At 50.4% G+C, this 26,821-nt stretch overlaps 1 protein-coding gene across 2 annotated transcripts; it reads left to right on the forward strand.

Moving 5' to 3' along the window:
* The first annotated feature begins 1,715 nt into the window (after positions 1–1,715).
* On the forward strand, positions 1,716–19,480 carry Adora2a (adenosine A2a receptor). 2 transcript variants are annotated; one of them, XM_034524267.2, is made up of 3 exons: positions 1,716–1,985; positions 10,889–11,459; positions 17,736–19,480. In XM_034524267.2, the coding sequence occupies exons 2-3, from the start codon at positions 11,137–11,139 to the stop codon at positions 18,643–18,645; spliced, it is 1,233 nt and encodes a 410-aa protein (XP_034380158.1). In that variant the 5' UTR covers positions 1,716–1,985; positions 10,889–11,136; the 3' UTR covers positions 18,646–19,480. The 2 variants fall into 2 exon arrangements, with proteins under 2 accessions (XP_034380158.1, XP_076773362.1); XM_076917247.1 differs by lacking the exon at positions 1,716–1,985 and adding an exon at positions 2,632–2,653.
* The last annotated feature ends 7,341 nt before the right edge of the window (positions 19,481–26,821 follow it).

Genomic DNA, 26,821 nt, shown 5'->3' on the forward strand with positions numbered 1-26,821 from the left:
ACACAGTTTCTGTGTTGAGATGCTACCCATCAGAACCTAAGGGTAAGTAGCTAAGGCTTTATTTTCCCGAGGACCAGTATTGGAAAGGAGGCCTTACTCCCTGGGCTAGGCAAGACCCTCTGGCGCAGTGGTTCTCAAACTTCCTAATGGTGCAACCATTTTAATAGAGTTCCTCATGCTGTAGTGACCCCCAACCATATTTTTTTTTTTTTTTGGTGCTTCATAATGATAATTCGCTGCTAGTATGAATCATAATGTAAATATTTTTGGAGATAGAGGTTTGCCAAAGGGATTGCGACCCACAGGTTGAGAACCACTGCTGGAGGGCAGGGGGCTGGAGAAAGATGCTGGCCCCTGGAATTGGAATGGTTGAGAGAGAAGCATCAGAAAACAGGAGGGACCACACACACACACACACACCCAGAACTGGCCAAGTGTTGGCCTCTACTTCATGAGTCCCCATACCTCCTTCAAGGGGGATTTTCAAGATAGCCATCCTAGGACATGAGTCTTGACAGGAATGGGCAGGATGGCATTGCTCCCCCATGAGAACTCAGAAACAAGGATGCAGAGTCCAGTTTGAGAATAGGCCCGAGCTTGGTTGTGTCTCATCCTTACTCCTATGCTACTAGCTGCTGGGCAAGTTTTAGGAGGTGGCTAAACAGAAATAACTACATCCCTGGAAGGCATATGGCAACACACGCCAGTGTCAGGGCAGCTCTTGAAACTGGTCCTGCTTGATGATGGATAGGCCTAACCTGGGGGTTGAAGGTGAGAGGGCAGTCCTCCCTCCAGGGGATCTCAGGTTTAATTCAAATTGCACGAGGCCCCTGCTCTAACCAGATCTATAGACGAACAGGCACACACTCACACCCTTCAACCCACAGATGCTAGAACACTGATAGGGGCTGCACTCATCAAATGGAAAACAAAAGGTCAGACTTTGGAAGAATGAGCCTGAGAGACTGTCCCTCCGGCAAAATCAAGTCCTGGTAAGTGACAACTACCATTTTAAAGGCAGACAGACCTTTGGCTTCTCCGAGGGAGAGCTAGGCACCTGCACTTGCTGTGTACCAACTTCTAAAGAGATATTCCTCCCCATCCAGACCGCAGCCCCGGGGTGGGGGTGGGAGGGTCTAGCCTGGCTCTCAGCCAGCCTCTCCACACACTTTCCTCTAGCCGACAGCCTATGGGTTCCAGGAGGTTCTAGAAGACGAGGTTCCAGAAAGGCCTTGGCTATCAATGCCTGGGTGTATAAAGGGCTTGCCCTGCTGCGAACAGATTGAGATTTGCAAATCCTTCTAGAGGGACAAGATTCCACCCAGACTTCGGGGTCCAGCCGCCCCCAGTTGTGAGAGATGGAGATTCCCAGCCCAGAAGTCTGAGAGTCATAGGCTGTGGTGCAGATGCACTCCCTCCTTGCTCAGTAGTTCAGAGAAGTAAGGATGTGGGGGAGGAGTCACGGTCTAACAGGCATCAGAGATGTAAGAATTGTAAAGGACCAACCCCCCCCCCCATCTCCGCCCCCAGCCCCGGCCTAAGGTCAGGCGTAGAGCAGCTTGGGGCGTAACAGCATCAGGGCAGCTTAGCTCCGATAAAGGGCAAAACTGGGAGGACCAGAGTGGCATAGGCAGCCTGATGCCTTGTGGAGGAGCCACCGGAGAGGGGTGGGGCGCCAAGGCTCCATGGGTGGGGGCATTTGGGTGGGGGTGGGAGTGGCGCTGGAGGAGGCGGTCAGGAAGCGTGGACCTGAAGCGCCCACGTTGGGGCTATGGGTGCTTTGCTGCCGAACCCATCACCACCTAGCCCTCCCAGGGCCATTTCCTCCGGTTCCCGCCTCGGGGCCTCGGTTTCCCCCCCAGCAGCGGGGCGGGGCGGGAGCAACGCTAGTTTCAAAGTCGCCTGCAGGGTGCGCCCATGAGCGGCGCGGCCGGAGCTGGAGCCTGAGCAGCCGCTGAGACAGTGGGAGCCAGAGCAAGAGACAGGTCAGCGGGGGTCCTGGGTCCCGGGGACCCCGGGGGGGGGGGGTCTCGGTGGGAGTCTTGGCGGTTGTGGCCGTCGGAGGCTTGCGGAGCCTGGAGGTCTGAGCGGACCAGGGTCCTCCCGCCCCTCGGAGCGCTCGCCGCTCCCTCCGACCCTTCCTTCCTGCTGTCGGGAGAGGAGTCCGCGGGTGCCCGGGTCCGAGCCTGCCCTGGCCGCCTCCGGAGCGGTCGCAGCCTGGGTCCTCGGCCGCAGTCACATCCCAAGTGCAGTGCCATCGGGTCGGTCCTCAGCAACCGGAAAGTGCTCAAAGGGCAGGTAGGGAGGAAGGGGCTCTAGTAAGGCAGGGTGGCGGGATGTCTTACAGTCGTCTAGACCCACCGGCGACGCGCGGCCACAGCCGTCGATTTGTCCCCGCGCGGAGGACTGAACCCGCAAGTACACAAGTCCCTTTAGGGCGCGTCCCTGCCAAAGCTAGGCTGCGGACGTCGAGGCGAGACCGGAGGTAGGCGGGTCAGACTCCCAGGTTAGAGGTTCAAGCCGGCACCAGGCTGCTACGGGGAAGGCGCGGCAAGAGCAGGAGAGTTTGGAACCCGGGGGAGGGGAGCATCCTGTAGACTGTGGTGGCGGGAACTCGACTTCGGGCACTGCGGGGAGTCCAGCGAACAACAGGGTGGGTGCTTGGGGTGCCCAAAGCAGGGGTAGAAATGGCGGGAACGGTAACAACTCTCAAGGGTTTGGCAGAGGATGGGCAAGGAGGAACATTTAGACTAATTTTGCCCGCCCATGTAATGGGAGGAGCAGGGATGCACAGTGGTCCAGAGCAAGCGGCAGGCAGGCAGACAGTCGCCAGGACTCCTTCTCCTCAGCACTGGGGGAGGCAGAGCATATATTCTGATGGCTGGGGAGGGATTTGGACCTTTGTCCTTATCCAACCAGAGACTTACCCATCACTTTGTCTCCCTGAGATGGGAGCCTGTTCTCTGTCCTTCTACCTGGAACTGATAGCTCGTTGCTCTAAACTCTGCCTCTACTGCCCAGATCCCTCGGTACTCCTAGACCCCGTGTGCCCTTCAGGAGATTGTCCATACACAACCAAGGATGTTCTTGGTGTCAGGACCCTTAAGATGATAGCAGAGAGCTTTTGAAATACCGGGTTGGGAAGGCTCTGCTTGTTTGGTTATGTAGTCGCTGCTCAAAGGTTAGTGTATCCCTGAGTATGATATCAAGATCTCAACGCTCAGCCCCCTTGCATTTTGGGACTTCCCAAGTTCTCTCAAGTTCTAGTGCCTCTTGAGCAACCCCTAGCCAGTGTGCATTCCCTTACAGGCTGACCGTGACTGTTCCGGGCAGGGCTAGCCTTCCTGTTCATGGTTTGAAGTTAGGCTAAGGTCAGGCCACACAAGAAGTAGGAGACAAACTGGACCAAGCAGAAGAAACAGTGGGTGATCTCCAGTGTCCTGACGATGGGGCCAAAGATTTTGGTGTCCCAGCCTGGAGTTTGATCTTGGCCCCTTGATGCACTCTAACTAGGTGACTGAGGGAAGGTTACTGCCCTGGGAATATTCTCCTATCTGTTGAGTGATGGTGTTCTTAGTGATGCTAACACACAGGGTATAGAGGAGAAGGGGGGAGAGATAATCTTTGGTTGGGTGTGGGGGCAGGTTTTGCAGAAGGGGTGGTGGCAGTGGGGGGGTTTATGGTCAGGGTATGCTAGAGGGCAGGTCAGGGGGCTCTGTTCTTAGGCTGGGTAACCCTGGAAGGAGAGGCGGAGATGGCTATGAGCAGAGGAAAGCGTGGACAAGAGTTGGTTCGGGAGCAAGCATGTGGCTTCAAAGGATCCGGTTCTACGAAGTCCAGGGCCTGCACGTGAGACCACAGTCCCTGGTGGTTCTCAGTGGTTACCTGAAATCAACAGCTCTTGCCTCTAGCCTGCTCTCGTTCCCGAACTACCTCACCTCGGAGAAGCTAGAGCTCGCCGACCTCTTAGCACAACCCAGCCCGAGGCCCTGAGTAGTGTGTGCATAGGAGAGTGGAGGGCGAGACAGCTGGACAGATAGATGGATGGACAGACACAGGTAGGAAGTGTTTTTGGAGAATGTGATGGAAGAGTTGACGAGATGAGGGTTTTGCTACAGGCAGGTACTGAGCTGGTAAAAGAGAATGTCTCCAACTTCCAGGGAAGAATCTGGGCTCTGGGACACATGGGGACCACGGAAGGGTAGATCATGACCTGGGGAACTCAGTGGAGGAAAGTAGTCTATGGGTTGGAAGGAGCAGAGGTGGTACAGAACCTGAGACTAGGACCGAGGTCCACCCTGGGACCCCGATAGTAGAAGATTAGAGTTACAGTGAGGAGCCCTTGGAGACTGCTCATGCCCAGAGCAAGGCCCAGACCCTGAGGTAGGGAAGAAGGAGCCATGTGGTATATATAGAGAGAGGCCTCAGCTCTGAGATCCTTCCAGGTGTCAAACAGGGATGGAATGGGGTCAGGGGGAGAAGCTGCCCTCACTCCAGGCCTGGGAAGAGGTTGGACACTAGGAATACAGGACTCATGCAGCTTTCCAGTGCTACCTCTAACTTTATGTGACATGTCTCTGTTCAGAGAGAGACTCTAGCTGCAGGAATCTTTGCATGTGGCCTCACAATGGCTTCTGGGAGCCTGGGAGCCAGGCTAGTGGAAGCGCGATGGGCAGCGGGACAGTGACAGGGTTCAGGTGGCTCATACTCAAGTTGGTCCAGTGCAGCCTGCTCTTTCCCTTCAGCCTCTGTGGCTGCATCATCACATCCCTGTCCTAAGGACCACAGCAGTGAGCCTGCATCCCTCATTTCTAGTATACAGGCTACCCTCCTGGTGATGTTCCACCCAGGGATGCCTTGTTCTCTTCCCAGGAGGTACCATACCTGTCATCCGCTATTTATGGGAGGCACAGGTGTTGAGGCATTCATGGGATGCTCTTACCATGGCCGGTGTACATGGGAGAAGCCAAGGCACAGTGGGGGGGGGGGGGAAGTCTGGCATGGACCTTGCATGGACTCCACCTGGGCAGCTCCTACCACAGGCTGCTTTCCCAGTACTTCTGTGAGGCCTGGGTCCAGGGAAGGGCTTTACCTGGAGAAACAGCCTGCAATAGATGAGTGGTACCTGAGGTAGAACTGGGGGGGACCTGTGGTTCTCTCTGGGTACCAGACCTAGACAAATGGGGGTGTCAGGGTCTGTCCTAGGGCTTTCAGTGGGAGAAAAAGGAGATGTGGCTGGCCAGTGGTCTTGGAGTCTAGAGTCTGGACTCTAGACTGAGGTAGCCTGGTTCCTGGCTGCTGGTGGTGAAGTTATTTCGAAGGGCAAGCTAGTGCCCTGGCTTCCAGCTGCAGAGAGCTGGTTCTCCCTTCCTGCCCACATCCTGTCCTCAAGAACACAACAGCAGCCACATGGTCCCTCCCACCCATGGTTGTTGGGGGAGGGACTTACTGGTCACCTGCTTGAGTACTTGGGGCCCAGCTTTTACCAGGTATTAGAATTTGGGTACCATGTAACTCTAGAGGAGTCAGGAAGGGAAGAGACCCAGACCCCAGAGTCAGTCAATGAGGCATTAGGCAACCTCAGGAGAGACCTGTCTTGTTGACTGATGTGTTAGGGAGGGGTTTGGTGGGTTTGGGGTTCTTCCTGCAAGCTCCAGTTACTGCTGAGCCACTCACTCACAATATGGCTACTCTTTGGGTGGGGGAGGTGCCAGTCCATCCTCTTGTAAATCTTGCTCGGTGTCATTCCCCAAATCAAAGGACAGATAGATGTTGGATCTCCTCGATTTAAACATTGTCTCTGATTCCAGTAAGGATTCTTCCTTTTGTTCTCTCTTCCGTCGTCCACCACGGCCTTGGTTCTCAACTTTACCTGCAGGCTTTGTCACGTAACAGCTTGCTCTTTATTTTGAGCCCCCCCTAACACCCCCCCCCCCGTCTTCCCTGTTCAAGACTTTGTGCTTCTTGTTCGTCTCCGCTCTTGTGTGCCAGCGAGTGTGATAAACTCTCCTTCTTGTTTATGGCTTCTCCTTTTTGGGTTATCAAAATTAGTACTGCAAAGGCTATACCTTCCTCTCCTGTGGGTTTGGTATTTGGTATTTTTATTTCACGTCCCCCCCCCCTTTTTTTTTTCCTGAGGCACAGTGTCACTATGTAGACCAGACCAGCCACTACCTCACAGAGACCCACCAGTCTCTGCCTCCAGAGTACTGGGATTAAAGGTACACACCACATCTTTCACGGTCTTGGTTTCTTGCATTCTGAATTCTGGTCTGTGGCTCACCTAAAGTGGGAGCTGAGGTCCTAGGGTCAGTCAGACCATGGCTTGTAACAACTTCTATGCCAACAGCCAGGACCCAGGCTCTCTGAATCTCTAAGGTGGCAGCTGTCATTGAAGAGTTCCCAGGGTTCTTGTCCTTTGAGACTCCTGCAGTAGACCCCAGGACTGTAGGGATCAACGGTGGCAGCTGATACAGTTCTCCATGACACAGAAAACCAGGCAGCTGGTGAACATTGTCCCTGTGCGAAAGAGGCAGGCTGGCGTGATGACACATGCCTGTGGAACTCTCACTTAGCAGGTAGAAGCGAAGAGTTCAAGACCGGGCTGGAGAGTTGGCTCAGCGGTCAAGAGCACTGACTGCTCTTCCAGAGGTCCTGAGTTCAATTCCCAGCAACCACATGGTGGCTCACGACCATCTGTAATGGGCTCCGATGCCCTCTTCTGGTGTGTCTGAAGACAGTGAGAGTGTACTCATATACATACAATTAAAAAAAAAAAAAAGTTCAAGACTATACCTGGCTATATAGCAAACTCTAGGCCAGCCTGGGCTACAAGGAACCTGCCTCAAAACAAAACAAAACAAAATGGTAAGGCTAGGATTCTAGACCCTAGGAAGAAACCCGCTGTAGCTGCCATGGGTGGTGTCTGTGCTGTCCTGTTCTCTCCACTTAGCCAGGGTAGGAGCAATGTGTGGAGCCCTGCCTGGGAGCTCGTAAGACACATCCAGCAGGGTCTGGAGCCACCACCTGGGCTTGTGTACACAGAGCCTCCTGGTGGCTCAGGAGAGATGTGGATTGGAATTAAATGATTTGTTCAGGATGGGAGGAGATGGGAGGAAGAGGCAGTGGTGTTGAGTCTGAATGCTGGGTGGCCAGGTGGCCGTTCCTTCAAGTCTCTTGAAGCATGTTCCATAACATGTGCCTGGAGGTGACATGGGACAGCATCTGCACTCTACCCTGTCCCCAACAAAGGATCATCATAAGGAAATGCAACATTCTTAATATTTAATTTTCCCTCTTGGCTAGCAACAGATGACTCAAGGATTAGTCCGGTAGAGCCAACAGAGAGGGATAGGAAATTACTAAATCCTGGCTCTACACTGGCCCCTTCTCCTGGGCCCCAGCCTTCCTGTGACTCCGGAGTAGTGGCTCACAGCCTTCCCAGTGCTGCAACCCTTTAATACAGTTCCTCATGTTGGGGTAACACCCCCACACACACACACACATGCACAACTGTAAAATTATTTCCGTTGCTATTTCATAACTAATTTTGCTCCTGTTATGAATCACAGTGTAAATATTTTTGGAGATAGAGGTTTTCCGAAAGGGTCAAGATCCACAGGTTAAGAACCAGTGCTCTGGAGACTTCACAAGGAGGGAGGTCTTCCGCAGCATCCTGTGGCATTGCCACCGTCGAACGTTCCTGGTAAAGCTGAGAGTCTTTTCACCTGTTTGGGTTCTGGCTTCTCGTCTGAAAAAAAAAAAACTGAGTTCACCAGGCCATCAAGGACATAGCTTTCAGCCACTTTCCAGAACGCCAAACGGCGGCGTACGCGAGCTCCTCATCGAGGGCCCAGTGTAGCCTTGGTATTCAGATCAATGACCACCTGGAGAACACAGGCCTCGGTGGTTCAGCAGCTACTAAGTATCTCTTGGTCCTGAGTGTTGCTCAGTCTGGTCAGTGAAACATTAGTAGGTTCGAATTGGCCCGGTGGGAACATTTATACCACTAAGAAAAGCTACAAGTCAAGGTGCCCTGGCCCTGAGCTTTTTTGCCTGCCTACAGCTAAACAGCCTCAGCCTTTGCCTGCGGGGCTCCTCCCTCCTGTCTGTCCTGAGAATGCCTCGGGCTCTACTGATCTGCCGGGCTGGGGAAGGCACAAAGGAAAAGATTTTGGTTTGGCAGCTGCCCAGGTGGCTCGGGGATCAGAGGAGCTTCCCCTGGGATTTGTAGCAATAACTAAGGGCCTGCAGGAATGTTGAAGGAAGGGCAGAGGAAAGGAAAGGGCCCTGGGACAGGAACCTCTAGCGTGTCCTCAGCCAATGCAAGGCAGCCTGGCAGGAGGGCCAGCTGTGTTGAGACTGGGGAACAGAAGAACAGCCTCAGCACAGTCGGGAAGAGTGCTGGTATCCAGAAATATCCAACATGGGCCCGGCATGGAACGCGAGGAACCTTGAGAACTGGGAATACTCAGGCAGGTACCAAAGTGGCTGGAAGAGCATCAGAAAAAGAAAAAAGAAAAAAAAAAAAAAAAAAAAAAAAGCCTGGGTTAGGTTAGGCCCCTGCATAGCTGGTGTCCTGGTAGCTGTGGAGTCAGTGGTGTTACTGGGGCGACAATACTGATGGTGTGACCAGAAGCAGCCGTAGCAGGACTTTAGGCTCAGGGATGGAGCCATCTCACCTCAACAGAAATGTATGATGCTCCTCTGTGTCCCACTGGGGACCTTGAGGATAAAGGAATGTTAAGACCTGGGCTAGCCTACTAGCATGGGCTGGTCTGATTGCAGACTGCTTCAGTGCCCTTCAGTGAAGATTCCACTAGAGAAGCCCCAAGGGATATAGGTGCTTATCCTTTCTCCCCAGGGGACACCAGTTGGGAGAGTCAGGATTCACGGACCACAATAGCTCTTCAGGGACTCACTGGGCCTGGTGGGGCCCGAATGGACAGTGAGCCTGCTGCTGCTTCCAACGGTGAAAGCTAGAACAGGAGTCAGTCACAGACCTGTTGTGGTCAGATGGACCCTCTGATGAATGCTGCTGTAAACTGTAAGCCACGAACGCAGAGGGTACATGGTATGTACCTGGAGTTGGTACCCGTACCAGATCTGGCTGTTCTGTTTGGAACATGCCTTCCAAACAGCTTGTTGACAAGTAGCTTGTGCAAAGCTGGGACTCCCAAGGACTTAGCCATAGGTGTCTCTGCCTGACCTGAGGAGCAATGGCGTCACTTAGGAACAGTAATTCCATCAGTTGCTGCAGACCTTGTCTTCTCCTTCCAAATCTTCAGCATCAGCTTCCTAGACAAAGGACAAGCCGCAACTGTATCCACTCCGTCTCTAGAATGAAGCACTGGCAACATCATAGAAGCAAACATGAGGTTCATTTCTTTTAGCCCTCTATTTTACCTCTTGGGCAATTTCAGGTGGAGAAGACCCTTCTCCCCAGGCCTCTAGTTCCACTCATCCCTCCTCTCCTTGAGGGGAGAAGGAGAAGGCGAAGGAAAGATTTATCTGCATGCAGGGGTCTGAAAATTGCCTCTAGCTTATGATGGCTATGAAGATCCATAGCAGTCAAGTACAGATGGGTTGGGAGGGCAGGGGAGGGAGTCCTTTGGTTCTTGCTTGGGGAGTAACAGGCTTTTGGGAGAGTCCTGCTTACATTGAGCTTATGTAAGCTCAGGGAGTAGGAGGTGGGGGGTCGGGAGAGGGGGGTTGGGCTCAGCTGGAGCCTGCTATGAAGAGAGCAAGACTTCCCCTTTCCAAGGGGTCTCAGCCATTCCTGTGAGCTATCATTGTGACCCTGGGGTAGCCTTTCCAAATCTATTGATAAGCACTGAAATGAGCCTTCAGTATCATCTGGGGCCCAAAGGTGTTACAGTCTGACTGGAGAAACTGAGGCCCCGGGAAAGAAAAGCATTCTTGCACATGGCCCTCCAATGAGTCCTTAAATGCCGCATTCCCTGCCTCAGCTAGGACAGGTATGGAGAGGCAAACTGTGGGAGGGAAGCGGGAGGCGGATCCCTCCGGGAAGGGAAGCAATCACAGTGCCTGCCCTGCCTGGCTGGCTGGCAGGAGCGCTCCTCTCAACTCTCTTGCTCTCAGAGCAGTGGGTTTGGCTTGGACCCTGCTTTTTTTTTTTTTTTTTTTTTTTTTTTTTTTTTTTTTTTTTTTTTTTTTGCTGCCTGCGAGGGTAAGGATGTTTACTTGCCAGAACTGGAGGATAGGACCGGAAGGCTCCCAGATCTCTCCAGAAAGGAACTCTGGGGAGTTTCTGAGGTGACCTTAGGGGCAGGGGCGTCCCTCAGGTGGGGATGGTAGTGTCCTGAAGGGATGGGGCAAAATGAACTGTGCTTGGAGGCTGGCTCAGTATGAGAAGACTTGGGGGCAGGTGGGATGTGGAAAGCCCAGTGGGGAAAGAACCTTCCTGGAGGGAGGGTCTTGAGGGACTGATAATGTAGAGACCCAGGCGGATACAGAAAGTTTGAAAAGCTATATAAGGTGAGCCGACATAAACATCATGTTGCTCCTACAGATTAAAACAAACCAAAACAAACAACAACAAAATCTTCAGCCGCTCATCTAAGCTGGGAGAGGGGGTTAGTAACTGTAGTACCTGGGTGAGAAAAAAGTATCTTTGGTAATGGGGACAGGTCAGCGGGAAATCCTGGTTCTGTCTGTATTCTCTCCTGTGTCTGCCCTGAAGAGACTGGAGAAGGAATGGTCTCCCTGAGAAGAGTCTTTGGAACCAGTGAGGTCTTTGGGCCTATGTCCTGACTGGCAGATCGGGCAAGATCGGAGTCATTCTTTGGCAGATGCCTGGCCCACAACTGACACAGAATCTGAAGTGGCCAGGGTGGTTCGGTTCTTCACTGGGACTCTCTCTTTACAGGTACCTCGGAACCCTGAAGCTGATCGGAGCCCGGCCAGATTCTCCTGGAGAAGTCATGATCTCGGGAGACGCAGAGTCAGCTGTGAGAACGCCTTTGAAGAGCTCTCTCTGGGACCGCTCCTCGTGGCTCTTGTGAAGAAAGGGCTGCGGGGTTTGCGTGGGTGGGACGGCTGGGCTGCAGCTATGGACCGAGAGCTGGCCCAGGCCCGCATCTTTGCTGAGCCTGCCCAAGTGTGGCTGCCCCCACCATGGGCTCCTCGGTGTACATCACGGTGGAGCTGGCCATTGCCGTGTTGGCCATCCTGGGCAACGTGCTCGTGTGTTGGGCCGTGTGGATCAACAGCAACCTGCAGAATGTCACCAACTTCTTTGTGGTATCGCTGGCTGCGGCTGACATTGCGGTGGGCGTGCTCGCCATCCCCTTCGCAATCACCATCAGCACCGGCTTCTGTGCTGCCTGCCACGGCTGCCTCTTCTTCGCCTGCTTTGTCCTGGTCCTCACGCAGAGTTCCATCTTCAGCCTCTTGGCTATTGCCATCGACCGTTACATTGCCATCCGAATTCCACTCCGGTGAGCCAGGGGGTTACATCTTTGCATAAGGCTTGATCAGTGGGCACAAAGGGCAGGGCTCTGGAACGCTGTCTGAGTCTTTACAGAGCTGGAGGTGGCTATGCCTGTCTGGCTTATCCCTATAATTCCAGGATACTCCCGGGGTCACATGCCAAGGCTGTCTATAGGCAGCCATGTATGGCTACTATCAGTGATGGTAGCCTGGCTGATACAGCATGCCTGCTACTGTGTGAGCTATTGCTTCATACATCTGCCTATGATCTGAGGTGAGTGGGGAGCCATGGGGAACCACAGAACCTCAGCTAGGAACCCGCCTCTGCCACCACCAGCCTTTCCCCAGCGTGTACATTAGGAGGGTGACCCAGAGAGGGGAAGTGACTTGGCCAAATGCCACAGTGAGTCATTTGGACTTCTATGCAAATTGCATTGCTCCTAGGACTGAGAGGACTGACTCTCTGCCTGTATTAGGGGCCGGCTACGCAAAGGGGATTTTTTTTTTTAATGGTGGTTTTTCTGTGAAGTGACTTCAGCCAAGGATGTGTAAAGAAGTTCTTCCTGGAAGCCTCTTCTCAGCCACTCTGTAGATAACCCTGGAGTTCTTCTTAGCCACCCCGTAGATAACCCAGGCAGTGCACTACTCTCCCAGGGGCTCCTCTGTGTCTTTCTACTGGAGTTAGATCCTGTAGCTAGGGTGGCTGCAGCCCTTGAGGAAAGATTGCATAATGGGAGATCGGCATGAACAGTCTCCATAGCGAATTTTTCTGCTCAAGCAGTGTTCCCTTCCACAGAGGAAGCATCAGCAACTCTGTGGGCTGCGGACATCCAGTAATAAGAAGGACCAGACTCGGGGAGCCGTGAAAATTCAGGGTCAGATGCAAGAGAGTTTTTAAAGGTCATTTCCTTCCTCTCGTCTTCTGGATAGAAAAAGGAGGCTCTGAGAAGGGACTTTGCTCGCTCACAGCCATCCCAGGAGTTGATAGCAGAGCTGGGAGGAAACATAGCCCACTACCATTGTGATGTCACTTTGAGGAGTGGTCTGCCTGGAGTGGCTCAGTCCCCAGGAAGGAATGTCACACAGCTGTTGTTAGCATCTGAGCCCTGAGGAAGAAGCAAACACCCACACTGGGCTGCTCAAGGGGATGGAGCCTGTGCCGCACATTGCCTTAAAGACTTTGTCAAAGGTGACTTCAGGCAGGCATGGTAGCAAGCACATGCTTATGTCCTTGAACGTGGCGAAGGCTAGAGCCTGAGAATGATGAGTTCCAGGCTAGCCAGGAGTCTAAAACCCCTGTTCAAGGAAAAGAAAAATAATCAAAGAAAATAACAAACAAAAGGAGGGACTGGGAGCCAGCTCTAAGAAGGGACAGGGATAAAGGTCACATGTGGGGACAGCCTGTCTTATTGCTTCTAGTTCATGCTTCTGAAGTAGACCAAGGTCTAGGTTCCTACAGGGGAACATTAGAACAGAGAGGCCTAAGGGGAGTCTGTATGTGAGTCCCTATGGGTCAATAGCATCTACCCCTGAGGACAGGCTCGGTCTATGTAGTAGTGGGTCACCAAGGGGAAGCAGTAACGTAACATTCCCCGTCTTCTAACTCCAAGAAGCAACATATCAGGAAAGATCAGGATAGTTGTTCACAATGTAAGGGTTTCAGCTTGCTTTCCTCTCCTCGGCTTCTCCTTGTCTCTGTCTTCTCGGAATCAAGAGGCTGAATCCCTGAAATAGGAATGAGTTGTGTGACTATAGAAAGCTAGCAGCGCTGTGCTGGGCCTGTTTTCTCACGGGTAACAAGGGGTCAAGATTCTGTGTTGTTCCTCACAAAAGGTCTGCGGGTTCAGTAAGGGTTCAGTAATCGGGTAGGAATGATGAGACGGAGCAGGGTTCCGCTCTTCTGTGAGCTGGAGGCTGGAAGCCAACAGCCTATCCCTACAGTAGTTGTATCCCCGGACCTCTTGACCTCAGTTCCACTTGGACCTTGGGCTATCTGAGCTCTGAATGGGGCGTTGGAAAGCCCAGGCTGGTCTCTGCAAGGAGCTGAGAGGTCTGAAGATGCCCACTGGGGATGCTCATCTTGCCTATGGGCAGTTTTACAGCTGCCATGGCGTGTTAGTACAGGATGTCCTTTGATCAGCCTGGTCCAGCATGTCAGCCGTGACCCTTGAGGGAGCCCAGAGCCAGAAAAAGGACACCTGTGTCTCCCAATCTGGATGGACTTCAGAGCCCTTCACTCTTCTTGACCACTGAGCTCCTTCACGTTCCTGTCTTCTGGAGTTTCTGGTTACAGAGAATGTGGGGGTGTCTTGTATAGTGGCTCCTCAGGCATGATGAGGAGATGGAGAATACCAGGGGACTAGGCATGAGGGGAATCTGGAAGGGACCAGGGGACCAGGCACAATGGGGATCTGGAGGTGCTTTCTAGCCTGAACTAACTTTTTCCCCTTCACAGCTAGGAATTCAGGCTCCTCTAAGGTGCTACTGGCAAGGTCCACAGGCCCAGTCTTTGACAGAGGCGTAGTCCCAGGCTCGTACTATGTACCAGGAATTCTTTTCGCTGTTGTTGTAAAGAATGTTCAGCTTCAGGATAATCTGTCCCCTCCTTCCCAAGCATAGGCACTCTGTTAAATTAAGGCAGAACTTTGGGAATAATAAAGAAAACCAGGCCAAAGGCAACGATGCAGCCCTATGTCTACAAGGGATGAAAAGCCTGGGGTAAGAGATCAGACTTCCTCTCCTGGGGATCCTTCACACCACAGTCTCTAAGTCTCATACCGGCCTGTGATACTCCCATTCAGAAGCAACAGGCCAAAGTACACAATGGTCGTGATAGTGATAGCATCCCAAGGAAGGAGTGAGCAAGCGTGTGGGTATGGCCTCTCCTCTGGGCCAAAGAAAGGTGGCCTGGCTCCTGAGTGCCAGGTATGGTGTGAGGCTAATTCAGGCTGGTCTCTGCCTGTGGAAGGTTGAATTTCTCCTTTGGGGTCAGATGCTCTTCAATTCTTAGGTCACTGGCCCAGTAAGATGACTTAGAAAGTTCTGCCTTCTCCTCGGTGTTGCAAATATACATGAAAACTCCACCTGGAATTGTGGGTATATTCTAGAGCCATAGGGTGAGGCCCCCGGTATGGTTGTTAGTCGGGATTCTCAGGGAAAGGTCACCTCTATAGGCTGGGGGATATAGGGATGTAGAGGCCACTTGAAAATAGATACTGCTGGAGACTCTGGCAGCCACATCCTATGTCCCTGGAATGGTCCCATGTCATGCTAGGCAGCCTGAACATCCTTCTCGCTACACTGATTGTATTTATCCAGAAGGCCAGAATGAGACTGTGTTAGTCAGAAATACAAGCCAGGATATGCCCTTGGGATATCTCTAGTTTGTCCGTGATTCCATTTGAGCTCTGATGCTGCAGTTCTAGCCCTCAGGCTCCTGTTCCATGACCTTGATTTCCTGATTCTCCTGCCTCAGTTTCCAAATGCTGGAAATATGAGCATGTGCTCCTGTTGGGGGAGCAGTGTCTGTGTGTGTGGGCCCATCCTTACATAATACCTGCAGGTCCTTAAACATAGTCTCCAAGCCCCTCAGTACTTTGGCAACATAGGAAAGTACATGTAACATATTAGGTTCTGTCCCCATAAGGGACTTTCTTTCCAGAGTGCTGTGGAAGACTTCCCCTTGTGGGTACCCTGTCTGTAAAAGTAAAATGGACAAACATGGGATTTCCATGGTGTATTCTCAGAAGCTGTCAGACCTGGGTCATTGTCTGCAACAACAACTTATTAATTCAAATTTACTTAATTGGATCCTTCTCTAAGAGTACCACCTTTCTGACTACCAGGAACAGAAGGCCTGTTCTGAAACCAGTTTGAAAGTCATCAAGGTGGGAGACCCTACACCATCCCCAGAGGCTCCTCAGTATCCCAGGCAACTAATTTCTCTGACCAGCAACTGAATAGCTCTGATCTACCCTGAACCATAGGGTGACTCCCTGGAGTTTCCAGCCACTAAATTCGGCATCTCGCTTTTACGGTCTAGAATTCTTAGTTTCATTTCATAAATAAGGAAATTGAAGCCCAGAGAGGTGACGTGATGTAGCATTCCATGTTTACAGGAATGTACCAGGACTAAGACCCAGGAAGGGTACGCTTGTCCCAGAAAAGAGGTCACCACTTACGTAACTTCCCCTCCCGTGAGGATCATGTAAAAACACTATTGAGGGGTACTTGGCATGAAGTAAGTATGTATTAGATGGGGTGGGGACCCCAGGACTTCACTTTTGAGCTTCCAGGCAAGCAGGCATGCAGGGCTTGCTTTCTGCTGATTGGTAGATATAGAAGTCTGTGACCATCCTGCAGAAGCCCTGTTGTATGTGACCAAGACCCTGCCCGGTGGGGCCCACAAAGCTCCTGAGAATATATATATAACAGTTACTGTTGAGATTCTGGATTGACCAGGCTGGGGTTGTAGCTCAGTGCCAGGAAGCTTGCCTGTCCTATATAAGGCCCTGGATTTGATCTCCAGCCCCATCAGGAAGAGACTGGAACTGATGCTGACAGATTCACCTGGGCTTGAGTTGCCCCTGGGTCTCGGAATGTTCACAGCAAGTCCCTGCTTCCCCTTGGGTCTCAGTTTCAGTTTCTCCAGCTCTAAAACAGAGGAACAGATTAGATGAATGGTTAGAAAGTACAAGTGGGTTTTTTTTTTTTTAATCTCTTTGTTTCTTTCTTGATTGACCACATTTAAAATAGAAGTTTTCCCCAAACAAACAAATCTCCAGCCCTCTTTGGGCTCTATCGACATTGGGTACACATTTTCTTTCCTTCCTTCCTCTCTTTCTTTCTTTCTTTCTCTCTCTTTCTCTCTTTCTCTCTTTTTTCTTTTTTCTTCCTTCCTTCCTTCCTTCCTTCCTTTCTTCCTGTCCGTCTGTCTTTCTTTCTGTCTATCTGTCTTTCTTCTTTCTTTTATGATGAAGCTTCTACTTAGAGCCTCACGCATGCGAGGTGAGTTATTTAACGCCAGGCCTACACGTTACATTGAGACAAAGACCGGATAAACACATTCTAGCCTTCCTCTCATGTCCGCTAACAGTGGGTACCTGAGGCTGCCACCCGTAGGTCACAGCCTCTCTGTTGCTGCTTTGAGTCTGGAATCAAAAAGCGTATATGTTCACTCTGTTACCTACCATATGCCTCTGTCCCCCAGCTGACAACGTAGAGATAAATGCAGGGGACTCCTACTTCATGCCGGCTCCCAGCCTTGGAGGAAGCAAAAAAAAAAAAAAAAAAAAAAAAAAAAAAAAACTCCTCCAAGATGTCTAGCCTGAACTTGAAGAACAGACGCTTCTATTGGGAGGGTAGTCTTCTGTTGCCAGAATCAAAACCATTAAACATAAGCTCATCCCTTAGACGTTACCAGAAGCCCCCCTTTTTAAGTCAAGAAGACTTAAACAAAACATTCTTCTACCAAAATGATGATGTATTTCCAGTGGAGTCGTCGATGCTACTTTCTAATTGACAAATCAAGGCGCCCCTCCCCACAACCCGGAATTGACAGTCAGCTCAAGAATATTTTCATCTGGCCATCAGGCAAATAGATTACCGTTTTCTTTCCCACCTCATTCAGGACCTCTTGATTATTATGATTGCCAGGGAAAATATCAATACATGATTGTCTCATTTCTGCCCAGAGGATTGTGGGTAGGTTCAGAGGGGAGGTGATATTTCATTAGATTTGGGACTTCCACTCCTCTTCCACACCTTGGGTAGCCTCTTCTTGAGGACCATAGGGAAAAAGGCATGGAGTGTAAATAGCTCAGGCCCTCTACAGGTCTTATCTGGCTGGTTCCATTCCCAGAGCTCTGGATCTAAAGGAAAGCATGCTCTAACAGGAATCAAGATTAACCATCATGGAAGTAAAACCTATCGCCCTAAGACCATCTATTTGTCTTGAACCAAACTCAAGTTGAGTTTCAAGACTATACCTACAGTCTCAAAACTATACCTAAGACCTGTGGTCTCAAGACTATACCTAAGACCTATAATAACACCTGAACATTTGTGTGATGGGTTTCCGTGTCCTGGATGTCTGCTTCCCGTTACCTCCCTGCAGCTGTAAGACAGACAGAGCTCAGTACCTCACTTAGAAGACTGTACTACCTAGGCTAAGGGGAGGAAGTAGTCCAAGACCCTACAGCCAGCACACGGGGACTGTCTAGGCTTCTGTGGGCTTCTTGGTCCTGCTAGATTCATCGGGTCTAATACCAGTCATTTCTTCCCAGGTACAATGGCTTGGTGACAGGTATGAGGGCGAAAGGCATCATTGCGATTTGCTGGGTGTTGTCATTTGCCATCGGCCTGACCCCCATGCTGGGCTGGAACAACTGCAGTCAGAGAAACAAGAACTCCACAAAGACCTGCGGCGAGGGCCGGGTGACCTGTCTGTTTGAGGATGTGGTACCCATGAATTACATGGTTTACTATAACTTCTTCGCCTTCGTGTTACTACCCCTCCTGCTCATGCTGGCCATTTACTTACGGATTTTTCTGGCAGCCCGGAGACAGCTGAAGCAGATGGAGAGCCAACCCCTGCCAGGGGAGCGGACTCGGTCCACGCTGCAGAAGGAGGTTCATGCTGCCAAGTCCCTGGCTATCATCGTGGGGCTCTTTGCCCTCTGCTGGTTACCGCTGCACATCATCAACTGCTTCACCTTCTTCTGCTCCACGTGCCAGCACGCCCCTCCATGGCTCATGTACCTGGCCATCATCCTCTCCCACAGCAATTCCGTTGTCAATCCCTTTATCTATGCCTACAGGATCCGGGAGTTCCGCCAGACCTTCCGGAAGATCATCCGAACCCATGTCCTGAGGCGGCAGGAACCCTTCCATGCAGGGGGTTCCAGTGCCTGGGCCTTGGCGGCTCACAGCACTGAAGGAGAGCAGGTCAGCCTCCGCCTCAATGGCCACCCCATGGGGGTATGGGCCAATGGCAGTCCTCCCAATTCTGGACGACGTCCTAATGGCTACACCCTGGGGCTGGGGAGTGGAGGGAGCACCCAAGGGTCTGCTGGGGATGTGGAGCTTCTGACCCAGGAGCACCAGGAAAGCCAAGAGCACCCTGGCCTAGGGGATCATCTGACCCAGGGTAGAGTAGGAATATCCTCATGGTCTTCAGAGTTTGCCCCTTCCTGAGGGAAAGAAATTTTAATATTTTTGGTTGGCTGGACCAATCTCATTAAGAGAAGAGAAGAAATACCACACCAGGAAACCCATTGGGCACCTGGCTCCCACTTTGAACTACAAAGAGGGAACATTAAGCTGGAGCAGCATGAAGCCCAGTAAGAAAGGCCTGGGGTGGAGGAAGTGATACTTCCTGCTATAGGGCCCTGGGTTCGGCCCAGCAGCATCTTCAAAGGCAGGGCCCGGTTCCCCTACTCCAGAAGCATCTAAAAGAGCTGTCTTGTCTCGGTAGAGCAGCTGTGGCTTAGAGGACTGGCCAGGCCTGATGCGAGGGTCTGGCTACTTCAGACCTCCCGCTATACAGTACACTACCCTTCCCAGACTGTCTAGGGCTCTGGGAGCCGCTGGCCTAGAAGTGCCACTTGGCTATTTTTGGTTTTTTTAAGAAGATAACAAATGTGAGGAAACCCTTTCTATTTTACTGACTTCCCCTCCCTGGCTGCTGGGTCTGTGGTCAATCCTGCTGTGACCACCCCCTCCTCCCTCAAGGAATTGCAGACGGTCCTCTTGGGCTAGCCCAAGCTGCCATGCACTTAGTCATAGGGCTATCTCTGGCTAACAAAGCTGGACTGGAAGACAGCAGCTATGAAGGGCAGGGTGCCAGAGCATGGACTCAGGTCCCAGGAGAAAGATTAGACACATCAAGCTGTGGACCCGAACCTGGGTAGTTCAGAGCTGCCCTGTCTGAGGCCCTGCCTACTGCCTTTCCTTCTGCGGGGGGACTCATTTGTTTGTTTGTGGTTCCCCCCCCCAAGGTAAAATAAAATGAGCCACACTCTGTTTTAAATTTGCCTGCTAAGAATGACGTGTGAGTTCTTTCCTTCGTTCCATAGCCAGGTCTGATGCACACATAATGAACTCATGCCGATTGTATGTATGTGTACAGATAGACGAATCTGATCTGCAGATTGACACTCCCCGGGGGCGGGGGGTGCGAGGGTTCCAAAGGCTCCTATTCTCCTGGTCCCACCAGAATCCAGATGCCTATGTGTTGGGTGGAGTGAGTGGGCGTGGGGTGGCGCACTTACATTTCCCATGGGGGACCTCGTCATTCCTCACAGGTGTCATAGAAGGGGATGGGGAAGGACTTCATGTTCAGTCACACCTCCAGGGTCATTGACCCCCTCCTGACCTGAGAACTGAAAGTGAGAGGACCTAGGACCCCCCTCCCTCCCTTGTTTCCTTCCACATGTGCTACAAGGAAGACCTATCTCTAAGTCATCTCACAGCTGTATCCATCAGTCCTCCCCCTGTTCTGCTTCTTAGCCAAGAGGCTACAAAGGTCCCAGAAACAGATCTGGGCTGAGGCCAAGCTGCCTTCCCTTCCTTCCAACAAAGAAACCTTCTGGGCCCCTGCAGAAGGAGACACCACTATCTCTCTGTGATGGATGGAGGTGATGGCTTGGGATGAGCAGGGAATCATGGCGGGTTCTGACAGGGCCTTTGAGGGCAGTGCAGTGTTTCTTGGGCTGTGATTCAAGGAAGGGGTATTAGATAGAGCTTAGGAGCCTGGTTTTACATGTGACTAACAAGCACAGTAAGGACAAGTTCTTGCCCCAGGTTACACAGCTAAGCAAGTGGAAAGAGATGCGTGTGACATTCCAGGCCTTCACGCCTTTTAAATCAAATCGGTGATGAACTCTCTCGACCGAGCCAAGTTGTGTGGTAACATTTATGCCTTCAACTTAAGACACTTCAAGGTACTTCAAGTGGTGCACGCCTTTAGTCCCGGCACTCAGGAGGCAGAGGCAGGTGGATCTCTGAGTTCGAGGCCAGCCTGGTCTACAGAGTGAGTTCCAGGACAGCCAGGACTACACAGAGAAACCCTGTCTTGAAGAAGGAAGGGAGGGAGGGAGGGAGGGAGGGAGGGAAGAAGGAAGGAAGGAAGGAAGGAAGGAAGGAAGGAAGGAAGGAAGGAAGGAAGGAAAAAAAAATTACTTGGTCCATCTGACACTTCCATTATACTCGTTAAATGTTCCTGTTACACAGAGGCAGATATATATATATATATATATACATACATATATAACATATATATACATACACACACATATATGTATATATATGTATGTATATACGTACATATATACGTGTATACACACACACACACACATATATATATATGCAAGTTGCTGTAGTCCTCTTTGACCGTGCCATCAATCAGAGGTCCTGTTAGCTCACTTCAGAGAAGAACCATCTACGACCCTTCTCGGCAGCAGCTCTGAACCCTGCATGAACTGTTCCTGGTGGTTCTCCACCATAGTTAATAACCTAAGCATCTTAGGGACCGTGGGGCCAAGAAGTGTCGGTATGAACTGGGAGTGTACCCTAGTCCACACGGGCTCCTCCCTCCTTAGGACTGTGCTGGCTGAAGAAGGAACAATGACCCAGGCAGTGTGTGGGGAGACAGAGAGCAGAGCACTGCTGGTGGTCAGTTGGCCCCCAGGTGGAAGGAAAAGACCAGAAAGAAGCACAAAGGCAGAAAAGGAGTCTCACTGGCCTAGCCTTTTCTGGGAACGGGGCTTTTGGGTTGAGCTGCACAAGGGGTAGGCTCTGGGGTTAGGAGATCAGAATAAGGGGCTTAGGAAGGACTTCTGGGGACAACTGTGATATAGATCCTTTCAGTCAGCTGAGGCCCATCCCAGGCTTCCTTGAATCTTCAGGATTTAATGTCCCATGCCCACATATACCCCACATAAGCTACACCATGAGCAGAGGACTTCAGTGCGAGGACACATGACGAGGCACAAATAAATACATGTTGTTCCTACAATTGTAAGACTAAAGATGTACACACATGGACATTGCAAGTGGGCACAGTGAAGAAACCACCGACATGACCATGACAGAGCAGAGAGAAAAGGCAGAGTGGACATAACCAGCAGGGTAAACTTGATTAGGAATTATAAACCAAGTGGCTTCTGTACCAAATAAGGATGACAGAGACTTACCCATTATCTGGACAGCCAGCCTGGGATCCTCCATGGAGACATCAATGGCTTTGCTGGGGACAGAGGTCATTAGTCTCTGACGGCAACACAGGACAGCATCAGTCCTCGGCTGTCAGAACAGAAGGTCTGAGAGAAACTGATCTACTTTAACAAGGCAGAGTAGAGCAGTTAACCCAATGTTATGGCAAGCCCTGTCAGGGGTGAGGTATAAAATGGCTCTTTGCCCTGTGTCGTGAGGTCCAGGTGAAGTTCCCTGCTGCCTATCTGCTTTGGAGATAGCCTCAACTGCTGATACCAGGGGGCTGGTATTTTGTCTATCAGGAGAGGCCTTTTTCATTAAACACATTAAATGCCATATCCAGATCTCCCTGAGGGTTTGAGGACCGTGGTCTAATCTCTTAAGTATACCTGATTTGAAACAGACTAATTGATTTTAGGTGCTTGCTTCAGGCTTAACCCTGGCAACACAGACAGGCTGAAGTTTATTGTCCCTGTAAATCAGCAGTTCTCAACCTTCCTAATGCCAAGACCCTCTAATCCAGTTCCCCATGTTGTGGTGACCACCCCAACCATAAAATTATCTTAGTTGCTGCTTCATAGCTGTAACTTTGCAACTGATATGAATTGCAATGTTAAGTATTTTGGGAGATAGAGGTTTGCCTAATGTATCGTGACCCACAGGTTGAGAAACTCTGTTGTAAAGGCATCACATCTGTACTAAGTATGACTAAATACACATGACTGCAAGCACGAGCACGTTAAAGAATTCGATCATTTATAAGGTGATAAACCATTAACTTGCACGTCTTAAAGATCTTTAACAGTTCACAGCAAGTTAGTAGCTTTGGTAAGATTAGGATGTTGCGGTTTTTATCCCCGTTAAGTTTGAGCCTTAAAAATCTGAGTTGAAGTTCCTTCAGCATCATTAAAATTCAATTTTAAACCGTAAATACAGTCTGTGGAGAGACTGGGAACCTTATTTTCCTGATCCTTTCGTAATGCACCTTTACAGAATAGCAGTCTCTTGTATGGCTTAGTTTACCTTAAATAGCTAAAGCTTAACAAGTTAGCGGACACAGAGAGGTAGATACACGTCTTTAAGTCAGTTTTTGTCTGAATGGACCTTAGGAATTTATAAACCTTAATCATGAGATGTGCTGTTCCTAAGTCCTATTTTTCATGAACAAGAATTGAACCCAAGTGCACACACACACACACACGCATATAATATTGTAGCAAATTAAGATTACCTATGTATAGATGTTTTTTAACTATCAGTGCTTTCTGTTATAAGTTTTAAGCTAACTTTTTTGTTACAGATTTTACAGATTTTTTTCCCCAAACCACACTCAATGAATTTACAAATCCTGAGAAAGAGAACACTTTAACAATGGTCTTTTTTTTGTTTTGTTTTTGTTTTTGTTTTTGTTTTTTTCGAGACAGGGTTTCTCTGTGTAGTCCTGGCTATCCTGGAACTCACTCTGTAGACCAAGCTGGCCTCGAACTCAGAAATCTGCCTGCCTCTGCCTCCCAAGTGCTAGGATTAAAGGCGTGCTCCACCACCAGCTGGCAACAATGGTCTTAAGAGATTTAAAAAACAAACAAACAAACAAACAAACACCCCAGAAAGTGAAGAAGGCTTAGAGATAAGAAGTTTTTGAGACTGGAGAGTACTTACAGACAAAAGTACTTACTTACAGACTGGAGAACTTACAGACAAAAGATTTTAAGCTGGGTGCTGGTGCACTCCTTTAATCCTAGCACTCAGGAGGCAGAGGGCAAGTGGATCTCTGAGTTTGAGGCCATCTTGGTCTACAGAGTGAATTCCAGGACAGCCAGGGCTACACAGAGAAACTCCTTCTCATAAATAAATAAATGGATGAATAAAAAAAATGGGGGACCATTTGCTTGTGTAGCGGCAGAAGCTGTCACAGTTTAATGTACAGGCAAGTAGTCACCTCAGGAGGAGTCCATGCCCACGCCAAAGCAGGGAGTGCAGGACAGAGTCCAGAACATGCAGGTTCTGGTCAAGGGCCTCTCTGCCCTTTAAAAAAAAATTCTTTTGAGACCAGGTCTCACTAGTTCTGGATGCTGGAATTACAGGGATCCACCTGTCTCTGCCTCCTGAGTGCTAGAATGAAAGGCTGTACCACCAAGGCCAGCAGCTCCAAACGGCTTTATTTAGGCCTATCCTGAGCATGTATCCATTGGGTTCCTGGCTGTCTCTAGTGCAAGAGTATCAGAGCCACAGGGAGGCCCAAGAGCAAAGACCCATCTTGAGTTGGATGTCAGCCTAGCTCGGCCCCCTGAGAGATGGGCTTCCAGGGCTCCTCGTTGCTCCTCTCCTTGGCAGATCCCTTAAACCTTGCCTTTATCTCTCCATTTGCATAAGGCTCCTGACTTACCTATGGGAGGCATCATGAAATGGGACCTGTAGAGCTTGAGGAGTTGAGGGGAGCCACAGGTCTATGTGTTGACCATGGAGTTGCTAAACCGTAGGGGGGAGCCACAGGTCTATGTGTTGACCATGGAGTTGCTAAACCGTAGGGGGGAGCCACAGGTCTATGTGTTGACCATGGAGTTGCTAAACCGTAGGGGGGAGCCACAGGTCTATGTGTTGACCATGGAGTTGCTAAACCGTAGGGGGGAGCCACAGGTCTATGTGTTGACCATGGATTTGCTAAACCGTAGGACATGGAGAAAGGGCTTCTTGGGGAGAAGAAATAGCCCATTGATTAGTTCTCCTGAAACAGAAAGTTGACCTTCTTTTAGACTCTGAGGGGAAGTCAGGCACAGTAGTCCGTAGCTTTAATCCCAGCACTTGGGAGGCAGAGGCAGATGAGTCTCTGTGAACTCCTGATCTCCACAGAGAGTTCTAGGACAGCTAGAGCAACGTAGTGAGGACCCCGTCTCAAACCAAACAGGACAAAAGCAACACTGACAACATCAGCAAAGATTACAATAAAAAATTAACTCTGATGGGAACATAAGGCCCACAGTAGGTCCACAGAAGCGAAATGTCCAGGAAGATGATGGTTCTATGAAGCCTACCTAACTCCTGGGCTTGTCTTCCGCTTAACCTGCCAACATTTATGGCGTAGAGGATTCAGAGGCTCTCCCACTGAGACCTCAGCTGCATAAGGCTTCTACCCTCTGATGATGGGAAGTGTCTTTAGTGGGGACGGTGCTAAGGAGACCCAGATGCAGACGTTCTGAGAGGCAACGTGATATCATGCCTTGCCTTAAGTTGCTCTGCCTGCTGCCCAGACCAGCGCCTCCTGCATCCTCAGGCACCCCTCCCCGTGGCTGTATTAGCAGTAACTGTCAGTGTTGGGGCAACTCACCAAGCCCCGAAACCAGGAACAATGTCCCCTAAAGAGGAGCTAGAGAGAATATGTAGCCCAGGTATGGGGGGGGGGGGTGCCTTTCTAAACCTCCGGCCTTGTTATTTATTTATTTATTTATTTATTTATTTTTAAGGAAGTCTCATTTACTTGTTTTATGTGGGTAAATGTCTTTGCCTGCATACATGCCAGTGTATCACATGTGTGCCCGGTACCTGTGAGAGTGAGGGCCAGATTTCTTGGTGCTGGAGTTACAGATAGTTGTGAGCCATATTGTGTGGGTGCTGGAAACTAAACCTGAATCCTGTAAATAAGCACTAAACTGAGCCATCTCTCCAGACCATCTGGGTTTTTTTTGTTGTTGTTGTTGTTGTTGTTGTTTTTTCTTTCTCAGGGATTGTGTGCCTCAGTCTTCTCTGTCTCTCAGGCATGGAGTATGAACACAGACAGCGGTACCTCTACTAGAGAGGAAATCATCACCAAAAACGACCTTTATTACTGTATCTAAGGAATAATTTTAGGAGGAAAAAAGGATTCTGTCTGCCTAGCCATTTGGACAGGTACCTAGCTACCAGCAAAGTCCTAGAGAGGCCTGCTTAGGACCTGGGTCATATCTCCCATGTAGGGCGCCTCAGGGTCCACACAGAACTCACCCAAATACCAAATTCTCAGTATAAAGGAGATTTATTACTCTGGGGGGGGGAGGGGCAAGCTAGGGTTGGGGGTTGTTGCCTCTGGATGGGACAAAGGCAGCAGCAGGAGTGTCTTCAGGGATGGTTTTTAAGGAGAAAAGGAGAAGTTTGTTCGTGGGTGAGTTAGGAAGTCCTGATTAGACAAGTTAACCAGTGTAACTAAATAATGCATTTTAACTTCTAGACTTCAGTGTTTAGTGTCAGGAATGAGTCAGTGGCCAAATAAGGGAACAGACCTTGGGGGCTGGCTTTAGGGCTGTAATCTAATGGTTTAGCAAGGGAGAGGGAAGGGGGAAAAGCAAAGCCTGCCAGCACCATGGTCGCCATGCTCTAACCTGTTAGAGAGCCTTTGACCCTGTCTCTTTCCTACCTCTAATCACTGAGGGTTCTTTGCTGGTCCACACTGAGCCTGGGGCTGGAGGCTTGCAGAGGGAACCAACAATCAACCTAAGAGAATAAACCGATCTGTGGTTTATGAGGGACAGAAGAGAGATGTCAATTTGGTGAGTTCAGAGGAGGAAGAGGTCACGTTTTCTGGGTTTCCCAGAGCAAGCTAGGTCAAGTTAGTTGTGGCTGGTGGCGGTCAGCTGAATGGCCATGACTCGCCAAGTATGGTAAAGATAGAAACCCCAGGGGCCTGTGAGTAACTCTGCCTGACTTCCATCTGCCTACACAGAATTATGCCATCCATTTAGAGGCAATTTTCAAGTTAAAATGTTGTCAGGAGCTTGTCACCACTTTGATGTCTCTTTTCTGCTCCCTTCAAACCTCCCACATTTCGTAGTTGGGTTGGAAACGGGGGCGATCGGGACAGAACCTAGTTTAGAATCAGGGATTTTGCGGCTGTTAAAGGCTGTTGAGACTTTTGGGGAATGAGTTTTCTCTTCAAAAACTTTAAGCACGGAACCCGTGGTTGCCGTCAGGACTTCTAGGACAACTAGAAAGACCAGATCGAGCATCCTGTGGTTACCCCAAGTTATCTTCATCTGGCTCATCCCTCCTGTCACTCAGAGAGATGCCAGATAATCCCACTTCTTGCTTCCAACCCCCCTGGGGCTCTGATGGGGTCTCAGTGGCGACCCAGAGGAGGAGATTCACATGGACTCCTTGACGGTGGGCTAGTCACTCTGGAAGCTGCCAG

The sequence above is a fragment of the Arvicanthis niloticus genome, chromosome 20 (assembly GCF_011762505.2).
Source record: "Arvicanthis niloticus isolate mArvNil1 chromosome 20, mArvNil1.pat.X, whole genome shotgun sequence".
Taxonomy (NCBI): domain Eukaryota; kingdom Metazoa; phylum Chordata; class Mammalia; order Rodentia; family Muridae; genus Arvicanthis; species Arvicanthis niloticus.

What these genes read in the sequence shown, in the direction of transcription:
- Adora2a (XM_034524267.2), top strand. Translation starts at nt 11,137, where the DNA reads ATGGGCTCCTCGGTGTACATCACGGTGGAGCTGGCCATTGCCGTGTTG. An exon ending in GCCATCCGAATTCCACTCCG is followed by an intron (nt 11,460 to 17,735) that starts GTGAGCCAGGGG and finishes ATTTCTTCCCAG; the next exon opens with GTACAATGGCTTGGTGACAG.